General features: G+C 50.3%; 1 protein-coding gene across 3 annotated transcripts in view; it reads right to left on the reverse strand.

Moving 5' to 3' along the window:
* Nucleotides 1–20,562, reverse strand: part of osgn1 (oxidative stress induced growth inhibitor 1) — a 56,581-nt gene that overhangs the window by 22,522 nt on the left and 13,497 nt on the right. The window contains exons 1-3 of one of the 3 annotated variants that reach the window (XM_070896508.1): nucleotides 16,246–16,294; nucleotides 6,246–6,398; nucleotides 13–149 (exon numbers count right to left, since the gene is read on the reverse strand). In XM_070896508.1, coding sequence (XP_070752609.1) covers nucleotides 13–149; nucleotides 6,246–6,315 — 207 coding nt within the window. In that variant the 5' untranslated portion in view covers nucleotides 6,316–6,398; nucleotides 16,246–16,294. Of the gene's footprint in view, nucleotides 1–12; nucleotides 150–6,245; nucleotides 6,399–16,160; nucleotides 16,295–20,562 lie in introns of those variants that run through there. The other 2 variants (XM_070896507.1, XM_070896506.1) reach the window with 2 other exon arrangements.

A 20,562-nucleotide genomic window follows, 5' to 3' on the forward strand; every position in this document is an offset into this window, starting at 1 on the left:
TGTGAACATTACCTGGTCAACGATCGACAGGTGACGGCTCGCTTCCAGTTTGTGCTGCAGAATTGGGTTTGGGTGACTTGCTCCAGGAGATAGATAAGGCCTGTATCCAGACAGCAGGTAGGACAGGCAAATACCAGAGGGGCCATTTCCTGAAGGAAAAATAACATTTGTTTGTATAGTTCAGGGCTGCACATTCATTGGATCAGGAGGTGGCCATTCAGCCCCTCGAGCCTGCTCCGCCATTCAATTCGATCATGGCCGATCAGTACCTCAACTCCATTTGCTCCATATCCCCCGATACCCTGACCCAACAAAAATCTATCGATCTCAGTTTTGACATTTTCAACTGATCCCCGGCCTCAACAGCTTTCTGGGGAAGAGAGTTCCAGATTCCCACGGCCTTTGTGTGAAGGCACGCTTCCTGACATCACCCTGAACGGCCGGGCTCGAATGTTAAGGTTCTGCCCCTTGTTCTGCACTCCCCCTCCAGAGGGAATAGTTTCTCTCGATCGACCCGATCAAATCCTTTAATCATCTTAAACACCTCAATCAGATCACCCACCATTCTATTTACAAGGGAACACAAGCCCAGTCTGTGCAGCCTGCCCTCGGGATTTAACCCTTTCAGCTCCGGGATCAGTCTGGTGAATCTGCGCTGCTCCCCCTCCGAGGCCGATATACCCTCCCTGAGGGGCGGGGCCCGGGGGGACGCAGTGTCCTGGGGGGGGGGGGGGGGGGGGGCGTCTGATCAGAGCTCTGAACAATTGAAGCATCATTTCCTCCCCTCTGTGTTCCAGCGCTCGAGATAAAGGCCAACATTCCATTAGCCTCTTTGATTCTTTTTAGGACCGGTCTACAATAACAAGCAGCATTTATGTAGCGCCTTTAATGTACAAAACGCCCTAAGGCGTGCCACAGAAGCATTATTAAACAAAAATTGAAACCAATCTACCTGTCACAGATGCATCTGTCCATGACAGCATTGGTAGCAGTGATCATCGCACAGTCATTGTGGAGACAAAATCCTGTCCCCACACTGAGGGCACCTCCCATCGTGTTGTGTGGCACTACCACCGTGCTAAATGGGATAGATTCAGAACAGATCTAGCAGCTCAAAACTGGGCATCCATGAGGCATTGTGGGCCATCAGCAGCAGAATTATAGTCCACCACAATCTGTAACCTCATGGCCCGGCATATCCCTCACTCTACCATTACCATCAAGCCAGGGGACCAACCCTGCGTCAATGAGGAGTGCAGAAGAGCATGCCAGGAGCAGCACCAGTGCGATGGTCACTGATACCAATCCTGTCATGGACAGATGCACCTGCGACAGGTAGATTGGTTTTAATTTTTGTTTAATCATCATAGGCAGTCCTTTGGAATCGAGGAAGACTTGCTTCCACTCCAAAAGTGAGTTCTCAGGTGACTGTACAGGCCAATACGGGAATTACAGTCTCTGTAACAGGTGGGACAGACAGTGGTTGAAGGAAAGGGTGGGTGGGGAGTCTGGTTTGCCGCACGCTCCTTCTACTGCCGGCACTTGCTTTCTGCATGCTCTCGGCGATGAGACTCAAGGTGCTCAGCGCCCTCCTGAATTCTCTTCCTCCACTTAGAGTGGTCTTTGGCTAGGGACTCCCAGGTGTCGGTGGGGATGTTGCACTTAATCAAAAAGGCTTTGAGGGTGTCCTTGTAACGTTTCCTCTGCCCACCTGGGGCTGGCTTGCTGTGTAGGAGTTCCGAATCGAGCACTTGCTTTGGGAGTCGCGTGTCAGGCATGCGAACAATGTGGCCCGCCCAACGGAACTAGTCAAGTGTGGTCAGTGCTTCAATGCTGGGGATGTTGGTCTGATCGAGAACACTGACGTTGGTGTGTCTGTCCTCCCAGGGGATTTGCAGGATCTTGCGGAGGCATCGCTGGTGGTATTTCTCCAACGATTTAGGGTGCCTACTGTATATGGTTCACGTCTCTGAGCCATACAGGAGGGCGGATATCACTACTGCCCTGTAGACCAAAAGCTTGGTGCCAGATTTGAGGGCCTGGTCTTTGAACACTCTCTTCCTCAGGCGACCGAAGGTTGCACTGGCGAACCTCGTCATCGATGCCTGCCCTTGCTGATAATAGGTTCCCAGATATGGAAAGTGGTCCACGTTGTCCAGGGCCGCGCCGGGGATCTTGATGACCGGGGGGCAGTGCTGTGTGGCGGGGTCAAGGTTGGTGGAGGACCTTTGTCTTACGGATGTTTAGTGTAAGGCCCATGCTTTCGTACGCCTCAGTGAAGATGTTGACGATGGCTTGGAGTTCAGCCTCTGAATGTGCGCAGACACAAGCATCGTCCGTGTATTGTAGCTTGACGACAGAGGATGGGACAGTCTTGGATCTGGCCTGGAAGCGACGAAGGTTGAACAGGTTCCCACTGGTTCTATAGTTTAGCTCCACTTCAGTGGGGAGCTTGTTGAGTGTGAGGTGGAGCATTGCAGCGAGTAAGATCGAGAAGCGGGCTGGCGCGATGAAGCAGCCCTGCTTGACCCCGCGTGGTCTGGACGTGGATTGGGTCTGTTGGTCAGGATCATGGCTTGCATGTCGTCATGGAGCAGGTGGAGGCTGGCGACAAACTTTAGGGGGCAGCCAAAACGGAGGACGACGCTCCATAGTCCTAGCCTTCATCCCACCGGCGACGCTGTGGCCTGCCCCCGGCCGCTGGCCCCATTCAACGGTGAAGTCTCTGTCGAGCACGTGGTGTGTACAATGGCTGTGGTCACTGACCTATTTGACCTCTCCTGCTTCCACAAAGTGGACCTCTGACAATCCCAATGCCTGCCCTGAGCCAGGCCTGGGTTCTCTCACCACCTCACCGAAGAGCGCTACCCAACGTCGAGCTTACGGCTCACATCCCGCCATAGGCAACTAGGCCCATACAGCAATGCCTGGTCTCCAGTCGTCGCGGACCCCCTTGCCACTAGACCAAGACCTTGCTCTGCTAAGCCCGTGTGATAGCTGGTGTGCAACGGCCACCCCACGTTAAAAGAACTCACGCACAGGCATCTTCCACCCTTCAATATGAAGTTCGGGACCTGGAATATCAGGACCCTCATTGGACAACCCCAACAGCAACAGACCGGAACGCCGCAACCCCATCATTGCCCGGGAACTTAGACGCTTCGATGTCGACATCACCGCCCTGTGAGACCCGGCGGACAGGGGAAGGCCAGCGCAAAGAACAAGGTGGAGGTTACACCTTTTGGAAACGCAAACAAGAGGAAGAATGCCATCCTCATGGAGTCAGTTTCTCCATCAAGAACGAGCTGGTTGACCGCCTCAGAGACTCCCCCTGCGGGATTAGCAAACGTCTCATGACTCTCCGACTCACCCTGTCCCGGAACCAGTGTGCCACAGTCATCAGCGCGTATGCCCCAACACTCGAAGCTACAGATGAGGCCAAAGAGGGATTTTACTCCAGCCTCGGACAATCCCTGTCCCGCGTCCCTACGGACAACAAACTGATCCTGCTCAGCGACTTCAGCGCCAGAGTAGGTAAGGACACAGACCTCTGGGGAGGCGTGATCGGCAGAGAGGGAGTAGGGAAAACCAACTCCAGCGGTACCCTGCTCCTGACAAAATGCCTAGAACACGACCTTGTCATCACCAACGCCTTGCTCCGCCAGAGGGACAAGTACAAGGCATCGTGGCAACACCCTCGCTCCAAGCATTGGCATCTGCTCGACTACTTCATCGTCTGAGCGAGGGACCGCCAGGGCGTGTGCATCACCCGCTCCATGACAGGAGCAGACGACTGCTGTATGGACCACCACCTAATCCATTCCATCATCATCATTTTGTTTAATAACACTCCTGTGAAGCACCGTGGGACATTTTGCTACATTAAAGGTGCTATATAAATGCTGGTGGTTGTTGCAGGCTGGTACTAAAAGGAATCAAAGATGAGGTGCCAACCTGGAGAATCTGCAACACAGGACTACATGCATGCTAAAAAGCAGTAGCAGCTTGCTATAGACAGGGCGAAGCGATCCTATAACCAACGGATCAGATCAAAGCTCTGCAGTCCTGCCACATCCAATCGTGAATCATGGTGGACCATTAAACAACTAACTTGAGGAGGCTCCATGAATATCCCCATCCTCAATGATGACGGAGCCCAGACACAAATGCAAAATTCAAGGCTGAAGCGTTTGCAACCATCTTCAGCCAGAAATGCCCAGTGGATGATCCATATCGGCCTCCTCCTGAGGTCCCCACCGTCACAGAAGGCAGCCTCCAAACAATTCGATTCACTCCACATGATATCAGGAAGTAATGAGCGCACTGGATACAGCAAAGGCTATGGGCCCCGATAACATCCCGGTGGTTGTGCTTAAGCCTTGTGCTCCAAACTAGCTGCGCCTCTAGCCAAGCTGTTCCAGTGCAGCTACAACACTGGCATCTACCCAACAATGTGGAAAACTGCTGAAGTATGTTGTGTCCACAAAAAGCAGGACAAATCCAATCCGGCCAATTACCGCCCCATCAGTCTACTCTCATTCAGTAGCAAAGTGATGGAAGGTATCGTCAACAGTGCTATTAAGCAGCACTTACTCACCAATAACCTGCTCACTGATGCTCAGTTTGGGTACCGCCAGGACCACTCGGTTCCAGACCTCATTACAGCCTCGGTCCAAACATGGACAAAACAGCTGAAGTCCAGAGGTGTGGTAAGAGTGGCTGCCCTCGACATCGATGCAGCATGTCACCGAGTGTGGCATCAAGCAGCCCGAGTAAAGTCAATGGGAATTGGGGGGGAAACTCTCCGCTGGCTGGAATCATACCCAGTACAAAGGAAGATGGTTGTGGTGGTTGGAGGTCAATCATCCCAGCCTCAGAACATCACTGCAGGAGTTTCTCAGGGCAGTGTCCTAAAGAAGCAGTCCATGCCCGCATGCCTGGACGACATTCAGGCTTGGGCTGATAAGTGGCAAGTAACAGTCACGCCACACAAGTGCCAGGCAATGACTATCTCCAACAAGCGAGAGTCTAACCACCGCCCCTTGACATTCAACGGCATTACCATCGCCGAATTTCCCACCATCAACATCCTGGGGGTCACCATTGATCAGAAACTTAACTGGACCAGCCACATAAATACTGTGTCTACAAGAGCAGGTCAGAGGCTGGGTATTCTGCAGCGAGTGTCCAGTAATCCCGAGGCCTGGACTAATAATCCAGAGATGTGAGTTCAAATCCCACATCCTAGGAAATTTAAATTGAGTTCATCTGCTTTTTTACAAAAGCTAGTATCAGTAATAGTGACCATAAGACTACCGGATTTTTGTAAAAACCTAAGTGGTTCACGAATATCCTTTAGGGAGGAAATCTGACGCCCTTACCCGGTCTGGGCCTATGTGTGACTCCAGACACAATGTGGTTGTCACTAACTGCCCTCTGAGATGGCCCAGCGAGACACTGCGTCGTACCAAACCACTACAACAAAGTCAGCACTGTGGGAGCATCTTCACCACACGGACTGCAGCGGTTCAAGGCGGCGGCTCACCACCACCTTCTCAAGGGGCAATTAGGGATGGGCAATAAATGCCGGCCTTGCCAGCGACGCCCACATCCCAGGAACGAATAAAATAAACACCAGAGAACCTACCCTTTATCCCCACTCTGTCTCCTACCTCCCAACCGATTCCCAACCCAAGTCAAAAGGCTAGCTCCAATTCTCTGCGCAGTCTATTCATGGTGGGGGGGGGGGGGGGGAGGCTCTCTCTCTCTCTCTCTATCTATCTATCCATGGGGGGGGTCTCTCTCTCTCTCTCTCTATGGGGGGGGGGGGCTCTCTCTCGCGTCTCCCCCCCCCCCTATGAGGGGGTCTCTCTCTCTCTCTCTCTATCGATCTATCTATCCATGGGGGGAGGGTCTCTCTCTCTCTCTCTATGGGGGGGGCTCTCTCTTGTTTCTCCCCCCCCCCCATGAGAGGGTCTCTCTCTCTCTCTCTCTGATCAGAGCCCCTCCTCACTTACTGCAGCCAAACTCAGCTTCAGGTTGGCAAGAAAACAAGGTTTAAAGACCCTAACCGTGTATAGGGGATACTGCTGGAGTTCAGGTGGCTAGGCCCGAGTGTTCCCCAGCACAGAGCCCTGGCTTCGCGCTGCTCTCCCGCACATTGTCCGTACATTTATCTGGAGCCCAGTGGGAGTAATCGCAGTCCTACCCGGGTTAATCCCTTTGCACACACAACATGAACGTACCCACGACAAGGATCGGGACAGTCAGCGATCCATCCTTGGGCAGCACCTGATCCTCCAGCAGGGGCATCATGGAAGGGCAGCACCAGCACTGCTCCAGGGGAAGCCGTGTTGACTTATTACAGCCACTCTGTCTAGTGGTGACTCAGCCCAAAACTGAGGAAATAGAAAAAGGAAAAAAGATCGGTTTAAGCATAACAAAATGAAGGGCAAAATGAATTTTCTTGCAGATATTCTGTGACAGTTCGATGCTCACTGGTTCTTGATGCTTTTTACATACAATGTCCCACACAGAAACAGACCATTCAGCCCAACTGGGCCATGTCGGTGTGTATGCTCCATCTCAGCCCCCTCCCACCCCATCACCATATCCTTCGATTTTTTTTTCCCTCGTGTATTTATCCAGCTTCCCCTTAAATGCATCATAAAAACATAAGAATTAGGAGCAGGAGTAGGAGTAGGCCATCTGGCCCCTCAAGCCTCCTCTATCATTCAATAAGATCATGGCTGACCTTATCTTGACCTCAACTTCACTTCCCTGCCCGCTCCCCATAATCCTTTATTCCCTTATCGTTCAAAAATCTGTCTATCTCCATCTTAAATATATTCAATGACCCAGCCCCCACAGCTCTCTGGGGCAGAGAATTCCAAAGATTCACCACCCTCAGAAGAAATTCCTAATTTCCATTTTAAATGGGCGACCCCTTATTCTGAAACTATGCCCCCTAGTTCTCGATTACCCCACTAGGGGAAACATCCTCTCTGCATCTACCCTGGCAAGCCTCCTCAGAATCTTCTGCATTTCAAGATCACCTCAAAGTCTTTTAAACTCCAATGAGTAGAGGCCCAACCTGCGTAACCTTTCTTCATATGGCAACCCCTTCATCTCAGGAATCAACCTCGTGAACCTTCTCTAAACTGCCTCCAATGCAAGTATATCCCTCCTTTAATAAGGAGAACAAAATTGTACGCAGTATTTCTGGTGCGGCCTCACCAAAACCCTGTACAATTGTAGCAGGACTTCTCTGCTTTTATACTCTATCCCCCTTGCAATAAAGGCCAACATTCCATTTGCCTTCCTGATTACTTGCTGTATCTGCACACTAACTTATTGTGTTTCATGCACAAGGACCCCCAGGTCCCTCTGTACTGCAGCATTTTGTAATCTCTCCCCAATTAAATAATAATTTGCTTTTTTATCTCGTTATAGATTCTTTGCATCCTCCTCACAATTTGCTTTCCCACCTATCTTTGTATCATCAGCAAATTTGGTTACATTATACTCAGTCCCTTCATCCAAGTCATTAATATAGATTGTAAATAGTTGAGACCCTAGCACCGATCCCTGCGGCACCCCACGAGTTACTGTTTGCCAACCAGAAAATTATCCATTTATCCCGACTCTCTGTTTTCTGTTAGTTAGCCAATCCTCTATCCATGTTAGCCCAACCCCATGAGCTCTTATCTTATGCAGTAACCTCTTATGTGCCACTTTATCGAATGCCTTCTGGAAATCCAAAAACACCCATATTTGGATAAGGTTCCCCCTGATCCACCCTGCTCGTTATATCCTCAAAGAACTCGAGCAAATTTGTCAAACATGATTTCTCTTTCATAAAACCATGCTGACTCTGCTTGTCTGCATTATGATTTTCTAAATATCCTGCTACTACTTCCTTAATAATGGACACCTCAAGTCACTGGAGAAATATCACCAACGACGCCTCCGCAAGATCCTACAAATCCCCGGCAGAACAAACGCACTAACATTAGCATCCTCGACCAGGCCAACATCCCCAGCATTGAAACACTGACTACACTCGACCAGCTCCGCTGGGCAGGCCATGTCGTCCGCATGCCAGACACGAGACTCCCGAAACAAGCGCTCTACTCGGAACACCTTTATGTCAAACGAACCAAAGGTGGACAGAGGAAATGTTACAAGAACACCCTCAAAGCCTCCCTGGTAAAGTGCAGCATCCCCACCGACTCCTGGGAGTCCCTGGCCGAAGACCGCTCTGGGTGGAGATGGAGGACCTGGGAGGGTGCTAAGCGCCTAGAGACTCGTCAGCGAGTGCATGTGGAAGACAAGCGCAGGCTGCGGAAGGAATGTGCGGCAAACCTGTCCCACCCTCCCTTACCCTCAACGGCTGTCTATCCCATCTGCGCTCTCGTAGTGGACTGCTCAGCCACCTAAGGACTCATTCTAAGAGTGGAAGCAAGTCTTCCTTGATTCCGAGGGACTGCCTACGATGATGAATAATGGACTCCAGCATTTTCCCAATGACAGATGTTAAGCTAACTGGTCTATAGTTTCCTTTCTGTCTTCCTCCTTTCTTAAATAGGAGTGTTACATTTGAGGTTTTCCAGTCCGCTGGGACCTCTTCAGAATCCAAAGAATTTTAGTAGATTACAACCAATGCATCTATCATCTTGGCAGCCATCTCTTTTAAGACCCTAGGATGCAGGCCATCAGGTCCAGGGGACTTATCCACCTTTAGTCCCGTTAGTTTGCCTTGCACTTTTTCTCTAGTAATAGTGATTGTTTTAAGTTTCCCCTACCCCAATAGCCCCTTGATTATCAAATATTGGGATGCTTTTAGTGTCTTCTACCGTGAAGACCGATACAAAATATTTGTTCAAAATCTGCCATTTCTCTGTTTCCCATTAGCTACTCGCTTCATTTTTATATACCTGCAGAAGCTTTTTCTGTCTTGTTTACTCTCATAAGCTTTTTTTAGTCGTCCTTTGCTAGTTTCTAAAAAATTCCCAATCCTCTGGCCTTCCACTGTTCTTCGCAACCTTGTATGCCGTTGTTTTCAATTTGATACCATCTTTAACTTCCTTAGGTACCCATGGCTGGTTCATCCTTCTCATAGAGTCTTGCTTTCTCACTGGAATATTTCTTTGCTGAGAGTTATGAAATATCTCCTTAAATGTTTGCCACTGCTTTTCTACAGTTTTGCCCTTAAATATATTTTCCCAGTCCACTTTAACCAGCTCTGCCTTCATACCTTTGTAATTACCTTTATTTAAGTTCAGGACACTAGTCTGAGAATTAGCCTTCTCACCATCAAACTGAACTTGAAATTCTACCATGCTATGATCACTCTTCCCAAGAGGATCCTTTTCTATGGGATCATTAATTACTCCAGACTCGTTACACATTACCAGATGTAGAATAGTCCGGTTTCACAACGTATTGTTCCAAGAAACCATCCCACATACAATCTATGAACTCTTCCTCCAGGCTACCTTTGCCAATTTGATTTGTCCAATCAATATAAAGATTAAAATCACCCATGATTATTGCCGTACCTTTCTTACATGCCTCCATTATTTCTTGATTCATGCTCTGTCCAACAATGTAGCTACTGTTTGGGGCCTATAGACTACCAGTGACTTCTTACCCTTATTATTTCTTATCTCCACCCAAACTGATTCTACATCCTTCTGAGCCAGTATCATTTCTCAGTGCTGCACTGATCTCAGCCTTTATTACCAGAACTACCCCACCTCCTTTTCCTTTCTGCCTATCCTTACGAAATGTCAAATATCCCTGTATCTTCAGTTCCCAACCTTGGCCACATTGCAACCACATAATGGCATTTATTTCTACTTGTGCTGTCAAGTTATCTTGTTACGAATGTTGCGTGCGTTCAGATATCGAGCTTTTAATTGTGTCTTATAGAAACACAGAAAATAGGTGCAGGAGTAGACCATTCGGCCCTTCGAGCCTGCACCACCATTCAATAAGATCATGGCTGATCATTCCCTCAGTACCCCTTTCCTGCTTTCTCTCCATACCCCTTGATCCCTTTAGCCGTAAGGGCCATATCTAACTCCCTCTTGAATATATCCAATGAACTGGCATCAACAACTCTCTGCGGCAGGGAATTCCACAGGTTAACAACTCTGAGTGAAGAAGTTTCTCCTCATCTCAGTCCTAAATGGCCTACCCCTTATCCTAAGACTGTGTCCCCTGGTTCTGGACTTCCCCAACATCGGGAACATTCTTCCTGCATCTAACCAGTCCCATCAGAATTTTTTTTATTTCTTTGAGATCCCCTCTCATCCTTCTAAACTCCAGTGAATAAAGGTCCAGTCGATCCAGTCTCTCCTCGTATGTCAGTCCAGCCATCCCGGGAATCCATCTGGTGAACCTTCGCTGCATTCCCTCAACAGCAAGAACGTCCTTCCTCAGATTAGGAGACCAAAACTGAACACAATATTCCAGGTGAGGCCTCACCAAGGCCCTGTATAACTGCAGTAAGACCTCCCTGCTCCGATGTTGGAATCAATTATTAAAGATGAAATAGCAACGCATTTGAAAAGCAGTGACAGGATCGGTCCTAGTCAGCATGGATTTATGAAAGGGAAATCATGCTTGACAAATCTTCTGGAATTTTTTGAGGATGTAACTAGTAGAGTGGACAAGGGAGAACCAGTGGATGTGGTGTATTTGGACTTTCAAAAGGCTTTTGACAAGGTCCCACACAAGAGATTGGTGTGCAAAATTAAAGCACATGGTTTTGGTGGTAATGTACTGACATGGATAGAGAACTGGTTGGCAGAGAATCGGGATAAACGGGTCGTTTTCAGAATGGCAAGCAGTGACTAGTGGGGTGCCGCAAAGCTCAGTGCTGGGACCCCAGCTATTTAAAATATACATTAATGATTTGAATGAGGGAATTGAGTGTAATAGCTCCAACTTTGCAGATGACACTAAACTGGGTGGCAGTGTGAGCTGTGAAGAGGACGCTAAGAGGCTGAAGAGTGACTTGGACAGGTTAGGTGAATGGATAAATGCATGGCAGATGCAGTATAATGTGGATAAATGTGAGGTTATCCACTTTGGTGGCAAAAACACGGAGGCAGAATATTATCTGAATGGCGACAGATTAGGAAAAGGGGAGGTGCAACGAGACCTGGGTGTCATGGTACATCAGTCATTGAAAGTTGGCATGCAGGTACAGCAGACGGTGAAGAAGGCAAATAGTATGTTGGCCTTCATAGCTAGGGGATTTGAGTATAGGAGCAGGGAGGTCTTACTGCAGTTGTACAGGGCCTTAGTAAGGCTTCACCTGGAATATTGTGTTCCGTTTTGGTCTCCTAATCTGAGGAACTACGTTCTTGCTATTGAGGGAGTGCGGTGAAGGTTCACCAGACTGATTCCCGGGATGGCAGGACTGGAATATGAGGAGAGACTGGATCAACTGGGCCAGTATTCACTGGAGTTTAGAAGGATGAGAGGGGATCTCATAGAAACATATAAAATTCTGACAGGACTGGACAGGTTAGATGCAGGAAGAATGTTCCCGATGATGGGGAAGTCCAGAACCAGGAGACATAGTCTAAGGATAAGGGGTAAGCCATTTAGGACCGAGATGAGGAGAAACTTCTTCACTCAGAGAGTTGTTAACCTGTGGAATTCCCTACCGCAGAGAGTTGTTGATGCCAGTTCATTGGATATATTCAAGAGGGAGTTAGATATGGCCCTTATGGCTAAAGGGATCAAGGGGTATGGAGAGAAAGCAGGAAAGGGGTACTGAGGGAATGATCAGCCATGATCTTATTGAATGGTGGTGTAGGCTCGAAGGGCCGAATGGCCTACTCCTGCACCTATTTTCTATGTTTCTATGTTTCTCCTTCTCACTGGACCCTCGGTCCCCTTGTATTTCTGGAAGGTTATTTGTGTCTTCCTTCGTGAAGACAGAACCAAAGTATTTGTTCAACTGGTCTGCCATTTCTATTTATTCCCCATTATAAATTCACCCGAATCTTATGTGTATACGCCCTGTCCCTTCCTGTCACACTCTGGTGATCATTACCCCAATTGCTACCCTGCACTTTTGCCTTCTCCTTTCTTTTTCACATTTCCGCTCATCAGATCCGCCCCCCCGACTATTTAGTTTAAAGCTCTATACGCCTCAACTATTCCTTGATCCACATTCTCACCACTCTTTGGGTAAAGAATTTCTCCTGAGTTCCCTATTGGATGTATTAGTGACTGTCTTATATTTATGGCCCCTAGTTCTGGTCTCCCCTGTAAGCGGAAACATCTTCTCTATGTCTACTCCACCTAACCTATTGATAATATTAAAGACCTTGATCACGTCAACCTTCAGCTTTACAGCTCTGCTCATTTAACAAAGTAAATATTTTCCCGGTTTTCCAATTATTTCCCCCTCCCCCCCAACCCCAACCCCCGAACCCCCTCCACCCTGCCCCCTCACCATCATCATCATAGGCAGTCCCTCGAAATCGAGGAAGACTTACTTCCACTCAAAAAGTGAGTTCTCAGGTGACTGAACAGTCCAATACGGGAATTACATTCTGTGTCACAGGTGGGACAGACAGTGGTTGAGGGAAAGGGAGGGTGGGACTGGTTTGCCGCACACTCCTTCCGCTGTCTGCGCTTGGTTTCTGCATGCTCTCAGCGACCAGACTCGAGGTGCTCAGCGCCCTCCCAGATGCACTTCCTCCACTTAGGCCAGAGACTCCCAGGTGTCAGTGGGGATGTTGCACTTTATCAAGGAGGCTTTGAGGGTGTCTTTGAAACGTTTCCTCTGCCCACCTGGGGCTCGCATGCCGTGAAGCAGTTCTAAGTAGAGCACTTGCTTTGGGAGTCTTGTGTCAGGCATGCGGACAATGTGGCCTGCCCAACGAAGCTGGTCGAGTGTGGTCAGTGCTTCGATGCTGGGGATGTTGGTCTGATGGAGAACACGGATGTTGGTGCGTCTGTCCTTCCAGGGGATTTGCAGGGTTTTGCGGAGACATCGTTGGTGGTATTTCTCCAGCGATTTGAGGTGTCTACTGTATATGGTCCATGTCTCTAAGCCATACAGGAGGGCGGGTATCACTGCAGCCCTGTAGACAATGAGCTTGGTGCTAGATTTGAGGGCCTGATAATCAACCACTCTCTTCTTCAGGAGGCTGAAGGGTGCGTTGGCACACTGGAGGTGGTGTTGAAGCCTCCTTGATAAAATGCAATATTCCCGACACCTGGGAGTCCCTTGCCAAAGACCGCCCTAAGTGGAGGAAGAACATTCACCCCACCTCCCAAACTCCTCCATCCCAACCCCCCCACTCCACCCCGCCCCAAACCCCTCCATCACAACGCCCTCCCCAAACCCCAAACCCACTCCCCCCACTCCACCAATCCCTCCAAACCTTCCCACCCCAACAACCCCCCCAAACCCTGTACTCAAATCCCCTCGCTGTGAAGGCCAACATACCATTTGCCTTCTTCACCGCCTGCTGTACCTGCATGCCACCCTTCAATGACTGATGTACCATGACACCCAGGTCTCGTTGCACCTCCCCTTTTCCTAATCTGTCACCATTCAGATAATATTCTACCTTCCTGTTTTTTCCACCAAAGTGGATAACCTCACATTTATCTACATTATATTGCATCTGCCATGTATTTGCCCACTCACCTAACCTGTCCAAGTCACCCTGCAGCCTCTTAGCATCCTCCTCACAGCTCACACTGCCACCCAGCTTAGTGTCATCTGCAAACTTGGAGATATTACATTCAATTATTTTGTCTAAATCATTAATGTACATTATAAATAGCTGGGGTCCCAGCACTGAGCCCTGCAGCACTCCACTAGTCACTGCCTGCCATTCTGAAAACGACCCGTTTATCCCGATTCTCTGCCAACCAGTTCTCTATCCATGTCAGTACATTACCACCATTACCACGTGCTTTAATTTTGCACACCAATCTCTTGTGTGGGACCTTGTCAAAAGCCTTTTGAAAGTCCAAATACACCACATCCACTGGTTCTCCCTTGTCCACCCTACTAGTTACATCCTCAAAAAATCCTGGTCGTCAAAGTTTCGGTTGCATTAACCATGAATAGGAGGCATGATACACGCCACAGAAATCTCAACGATGCCCTCATTAACCCCTCGAGTACTTTTGCTCCACATAAACTCCTGGAGCCAGTGGGATGGCAGACTTCGGAGCAACATCACACCACACACATCAGCCAATAGTTGGGGAGAGCAGGCAGAACACAATCAGTGAGGGCTGATTACAGTCACAGACAATGATGGTTCAATGGAACAGGACTGAACCTCAAGTATTTTAAGCCATCCGGGACAGTGACAGGCTCTGGTTGAACATGTGAGTCATGGTAATATTAATTAGCAGATATAATGGAACCAGTATTTTTAGTATCTTTAGGGATTCCATTCAAAATGAGGAACTGAACTCAAAGAAATAAACACAGACTTGCATTTCTATGGCACCTATCACAACCACAAGACGTCACCAAGCGCTTTACTGCCAATGATATACTTTTTGAAGTGTAGTCACTGTTGTAATATAGAAAACTCAGCAGCCAATCTGCGCACAGCAAGATCCCACACACCGTACTATGAGAATGACCGGATAATCTGTTTTAGGCATTGGTTGACCTCTGACATGACGCTCCAACAGTACGGTGCTCCCTCAGGACTGCCCTCCGACAGTGCGGCGCTCCCTCAGTACTGCCCCTCCGACAGTGCCGAACTCCCTCAGTACTGCCCCTCCGACAGTGGCGAGCTCCCTCAGTACTGCACCTCCGACAGTGGCGAGCTCCCTCAGTACTGCACCTCCAACAGTGGCGAGCTCCCTCAGTACTGCCCCTCTGACAGTGCGGCGCTCCCTCAGTACTGCCCCTCCGACAGTGCCGAACTCCCTCAGTACTGAGCTCCCTCAGTACTGCCCCTCCGACAGTGCCGAACTCCCTCAGTACTGCCCCTCCGACAGTGCGGCGCTCCCTCAGTACTGCCCCTCCGACAGTGCCGAGCTCCCTCAGTACTGCCCCTCCGACAGTGCGGCACTCCCTCAGTACTGCCCCTCCGACAGTGCTGAGCTCCCTCAGTACTGCCCCTCCGACAGTGCTGAGCTCCCTCAGTACTGCCCCTCCGACAGTGCTGAGCTCCCTCAATACTGCCCCTCCGACAGTGCTGAGCTCCCTCAGTACTGCCCCTCCGACAGTGCTGAGCTCCCTCAGTACTGCCCCTCCGACAGTGCTGAGCTCCCTCAGTACTGCCCCTCCGACAGTGCTGAGCTCCCTCAGTACTGCCCCTCCGACAGTGCTGAGCTCCCCAGCTGACTTACATTGGTTGTTCGTCCTAACTCGCACCAAATCCTGTTCACCGGTCAGCCTTGTGCTCGCTGACCAGCCGTCCGACAACGCCTCGATTTTAAAATTCTCATCCTTGTTTTCAAATCCCTCCGTGGCCCTGCCCCTCCCTATCTCTGTAACCTTCTCCAGTCCTGCAACCCCAATTCTGGCCTCTTGCGCATCCCTGGTTTCCGTCACTCCACCATTGCCTTCAGCTGCCTTGGCCGCTGAGCTCTGGAACTCCCTCCCTAAACCTCTCCGCCTCGCGAGCTCTTTCTCCTCCTTTCAGATGCTCATTAAAACCTACATTTCCGACCGAGCTTTTGGTCACTTGTCCTAATATCTCCTTACGTGGCTCGGTGTCAAATTGTGTCTGATTAACCCTCCGTAAAGGGCTTTGGAGTGTTTTACATTAAAGCACTATATAAATACAAATTGTTGTTGTAGGATCACATCAATACTGCTGTCACCCCCAAACCCTGTCACCACCCCCAACTCTGTCAGTCACCCCCCCCATCCCCATAACCCTGTAACCCACGCCCCCTCCCCCCACCACCATAACACTGCAAGCCCCTAACCCTGCCACCACAAAGCCATTTACCCTTTGCTTTTCATGGAACAGCAGCTGGACGCTGCACGAGCCAACTAACAATTGGATCCTAATCCCCTTCCCTGTATTGTCGGGATTTCGCACGCCCAGATTAAGCTGAGAAGGATCCATGACCGGAACAGCTGTGCCTGAACACTGACAACGTTCGATTTTACAGACACGCTAACCAATTATTGAACTCACCGAGTGCCCCTGAGGGGCTTAAAATGGAAAAAGTTGAACTGTTTATACCCAGAGAGAAGCTCTGGACTCAGAATTCCCAACTCACAAAGATTGCAGCTCGCTGAGCTCCGTGTTCCCAATGTAGCCGCGTCCCACTCGTGCACAGCTCTGCATCCCTTTACAAATGGATTGCTGACAATGAAGGGGTTACGCAACAATTGATAGCACGAAGGATGGACAAACTGTACACAGAGTTCTCACGCACAAGATATGACTAGAACAAGAATCTACCAGGGCTCCGATTCAGCAAGCTAAACAAGGAGATAGTTTTTTAATATATTCTCCAAATATGAGCATCATATTTCTTGCCCAACCTTAGTTTCCCTCTACAACCGACTGGTTTGCTAGACCATCACAGGGCAGTTAAGAGATCTTCTAGAATTTTCTCGATTCTAGAACGGTCCCCGTAAGTTGGAAGGTAAATGGTACCCCGCTGTGTAAGAAAACCAGCAATTACAGGTCAGTTAGCCCGGCATCAGTCGTCGGAAAAATGCTAGAATCCATTATTAAGGACACGGTAACAGGCACTTAGAAAATCACAATATGATTAGGCAGAGTCAACATGGATTTATGAAAAGGAAATCGTGTTTGACAAGTCTATTAAGAGATTTCTGAGGTTGTAGTGAGCAGGATAGATAAGGGGGAACCAGTGGATGTAGTATATTTGGATTTTTAGAAGGTATTCAATAAGGTGTCACATAAGAGGTTGCTACACAAAATTAGTGCTCCTGGAATTGGGGGCAATATACTCGCATAGATTGAGGATTGGTTGACGGACAGAAAACAGAGAGTAGGAATAAATGGGTCATTTTCGGGTTGGCAGGCTGTAACTAGTGGGATGCCGCAAGGATCGGAGCTTGGGCCCCATCTATTCACAATCTACATCAATGAGTTAGATGAGGGAACTGAGTCAACTGTATCCAAGTTTGCTGACGATACAAAGCGAGGTGGGACAGTAAGCTGTGAGGAGGACACAAAGAGCCTGCAAAGGGATATAGACAGGTTACGTGAATGTGCAAGTGGTGGCAGATGGAGTACAATGTGGGGAAATGTGAGGTTATTCACTTTGATAGGAAGAATGGAAAAGCAGAATATTTTTTATAAGGTGAGAGACTATTGAATGTTGATGTTCAGAGAGATTTGGTGTCCTTGTACACAAATCACACAAAGTTAACATGCAGGTTTAGCAAGCAATTAGGAAAGCAATGGTATGTTGGCCTTTAGTGCAAAAGGGTTGGAGTACAAGAGTAAGGAATTCTTGCTGCAATTGTATAGAGCTTTGATGAGACCACACCTGGAGCACTGTACACAGTTTGGGTCTCCTTACCCAAGGAAGGATATACTTGCCTTCGAGGCACTGTAACCAAGGTTCACCAGACTGATTCCTGGGATGAGAGGGTTGTTCTATGAGGAGAGATTGAGTAGATTGGGCGGATACTCTCTGGAGTTTATAAGAATGAGAGGTGACCTCATTGAATCACAAGATTCTTACAGGGCTTGTCAGTGTAGATGCTGAGAGGTTGTTTCCCCTGGCTAGAACTAGGGTGCACAGTCTCAGGATAAGGGGTCGGCCATTTAAGACTGAGATGAGTAGAAGAAATATCTTCACTCAGAGGGTTATGCATCTTTGTAATTCTCTGCCCCAGAGGGCTGTGCATGCTGAATCGTTGAACATACTCAAGGCGGGAAAATGGAGTTGAGGTCGAAGTTCAGCCATGATCTTATTAAATGGCGGAGCAGGCTTGAGGGGCCGTATGGCCGACTCCTGCTCCTATTTCTTATGTGTTTAACCACGTTAGAGGGGACTGGAGTCACATGTAATCCAGACCGGGTAAGGATGGCAGGTTTACTTCCCTAAAAGGACAGTAGTGAATCAGTTGGGTTTTAACAACAATCAAAAGCTTCATGGTCACTTTTACTGAGCCCAGATTTTTTAGAAAGTGAATTTGAATTCTCAAATTGCCATGGTGAGATTTGAACTCACATTTAATTATAACAACAACCTTGGATTACTCGTCCAGTAACATAACCGCTACACTACTGTACCTGACAATGTGAGTGAGGCAAGGTACATCTTGGCTTTGATTCTCTCTCTCCACCCTCAAACCAAGCACGTCACCAATGCTCATTGCCTGCACTAACCCATGAGGAAGCCTGTCCTTGGAGTCTGGTACTGGAGGTTGCTGACCCCTGGCAGATCTCCGTCCCACCAACAGTCGAGACTCTCAGGCAAGCTCAAGAAAAACACTTAAAACAAGCCAGCTCAAACACTATGACTGTACATCAAACAACTTGAGTTGGTGGAAACGGGATTGATTCATGACAAGAGTATTTCGCTTTCCTTCCACTTTCCTCCTTTTCAGCCACTCGTTTACAGTATTCACTGAATAACGGACAGGGTCATGCAACTTAACCCCAGCGCAGCAGTAAAAAATCCCAGAGTACTATTTAATGCCAATGGGATTTGGCTCACTATCTCGTACAGGCACATTCTCCAACCCCTCTCGGGATCTCCTTTATTGTGTACAGAAAACAACAACTTGTATTTATATAGCGCCTTTAATGTAGTGAAATGTCCCAAGGCGATTCACAGGAGTATTATGAGCTAAAACATTTGACACCAAGCTGTATAAGAATTAGGGCAGGTGACCAAAAGCTTGGTCAAAGAGGGAGGTTTTAAGGAGCATCTTGAAGGAGGAGAGAGAGGTGGAGAGACGGAAAGGTTTAGGGAGGGAGTTCCGAAGCTTGGAGTCCAGGCAACAGAAGGCACGGCCACCGATGGTGGAGCGGTTATAATCAGCGATGCGCAAGAGAGCAGAATTAGAGGAGCGCAGAGATCTTGGGGGGTTGTGGGACTGGAGGAGATTACAGAGATAGGGAGGGGCGAGGGCCATGGAGGGATTTGAAAACAAGGATGAGAATTTTGAAATCAAGGCGTTGCTTAACTGGGAGCCAATGTAGGTCAGCGAGCACAGGGGGTGATGGGTGAGTGGGACTTGGTGCGAGTTAGGACACGGGCTGCCGAGTTTTGGATCATCTCTAATTTACATAGGGTAGAATGTGGGAGGTCAGCCAGGAGTGCATTGAATAGTCAAGTCTAGAGGTAACAAAAACCAGTGTACAGGAGACTCATTAGAGCTGGAGAATGTGCCAGCATCCCATAAACTGCACCTTACTGCTTCACCCGCCCCCACCCCCGCAGGCCCATTTCCCCCACTCCCCCCCGGCCCATTCCCGTTCCCCCGCCGTGCCCTCGGCCCATCCCCCCCCCCCGCCCCCTGCCTTTGGCCCATTCCCCCTCTCCCCCCCGCCCCCGGCCCATTTCCCCCCCCCCCCGCCCCCTGCCCTCGGCCCATTCCCCCCTCCCCCCCTCTGCCTATTCCCCCCCCCCGCCCCCGGCCCATTCCCCCCTGCCTTCGGCCCATTCCCCACTCGCCCCCCTCTGCCCTCTGCCCATTCCCCCCCTCCCCCCTGCCCTCGGCCCATTCCCCACTCCCCCCCTTTGCCCATTCCCCCCCTCCCCCCTGCCCTCTGCCCATTCCCCCCCTCCCCCCTGCCCTCGGCCCATTCCCCACTCCCCCCCCTCTGCCCATTCCCCCCCTCCCCCCTGCCCTCTGCCCATTCCCCACTCCGCCCCCTCTGCCCTCTGCCAATTCCCCCCCTCCCCCCTGCCCATTCCCCCCCCGCCCCCTGCCCATTCCCCCCTCCCCCCCCCTGCCCTCTGCCCATTCCCCCCCTCCCCCCTGCCCATTCCCCCCCGCCCCCTGCCTTTGGCCCATTCACCCTCTCCCCCCCTGCCCTCTGCCCATTCCCCCCCCCGCCCCCGGCCCATTCCCCACTCCCCCCGGCCCATTCCCCACTCCCCCCCTCTGCCCTCTGCCCATTCCCCCCCTCCCCCCTGCCCTCTGCCCATTCCCCCCCCCTCCCCCTGCCCTTGGCCCATTCCCCCCTGGCCCATTCCCCCCCTCCCTTCGGCCCATTCCCCACTCCCCCCCTCTGCCCATTCCCCCCTCCCCCCCTCTCCCCCCTGCCCTCTGCCCATTCCCCCCCCCCCCGCCCCAAGCCCATTCCCCCCTCCCTCCTGCCTTCGGCCCATTCCCCACTCCCCCCCCCCCTGCCTTCGGCCCATTCCCCACTCCCCCCTTCTGCCCTCTGCCCATTCCCCCCCTCCCCCCCGGCCCATTCCCCCCTCTCCCCCCTGCCCTCTGCCCATTCCCCCCCTCCCCCCCAGCCCATTCCCCCCTCCCCCCTGCCTTCGGCCCATTCCCCACTCCCCCCCCTGCCTTCGGCCCATTCCCTACTCCCCCCCTCTGCCCTCTGCCCATTCCCCCCCTCCCCCCCGGCCCATTCCCCCCTCTCCCCC

Source organism: Pristiophorus japonicus, chromosome 12, assembly GCF_044704955.1.
Source record: "Pristiophorus japonicus isolate sPriJap1 chromosome 12, sPriJap1.hap1, whole genome shotgun sequence".
NCBI classification, from domain to species: Eukaryota; Metazoa; Chordata; class Chondrichthyes; family Pristiophoridae; genus Pristiophorus; species Pristiophorus japonicus.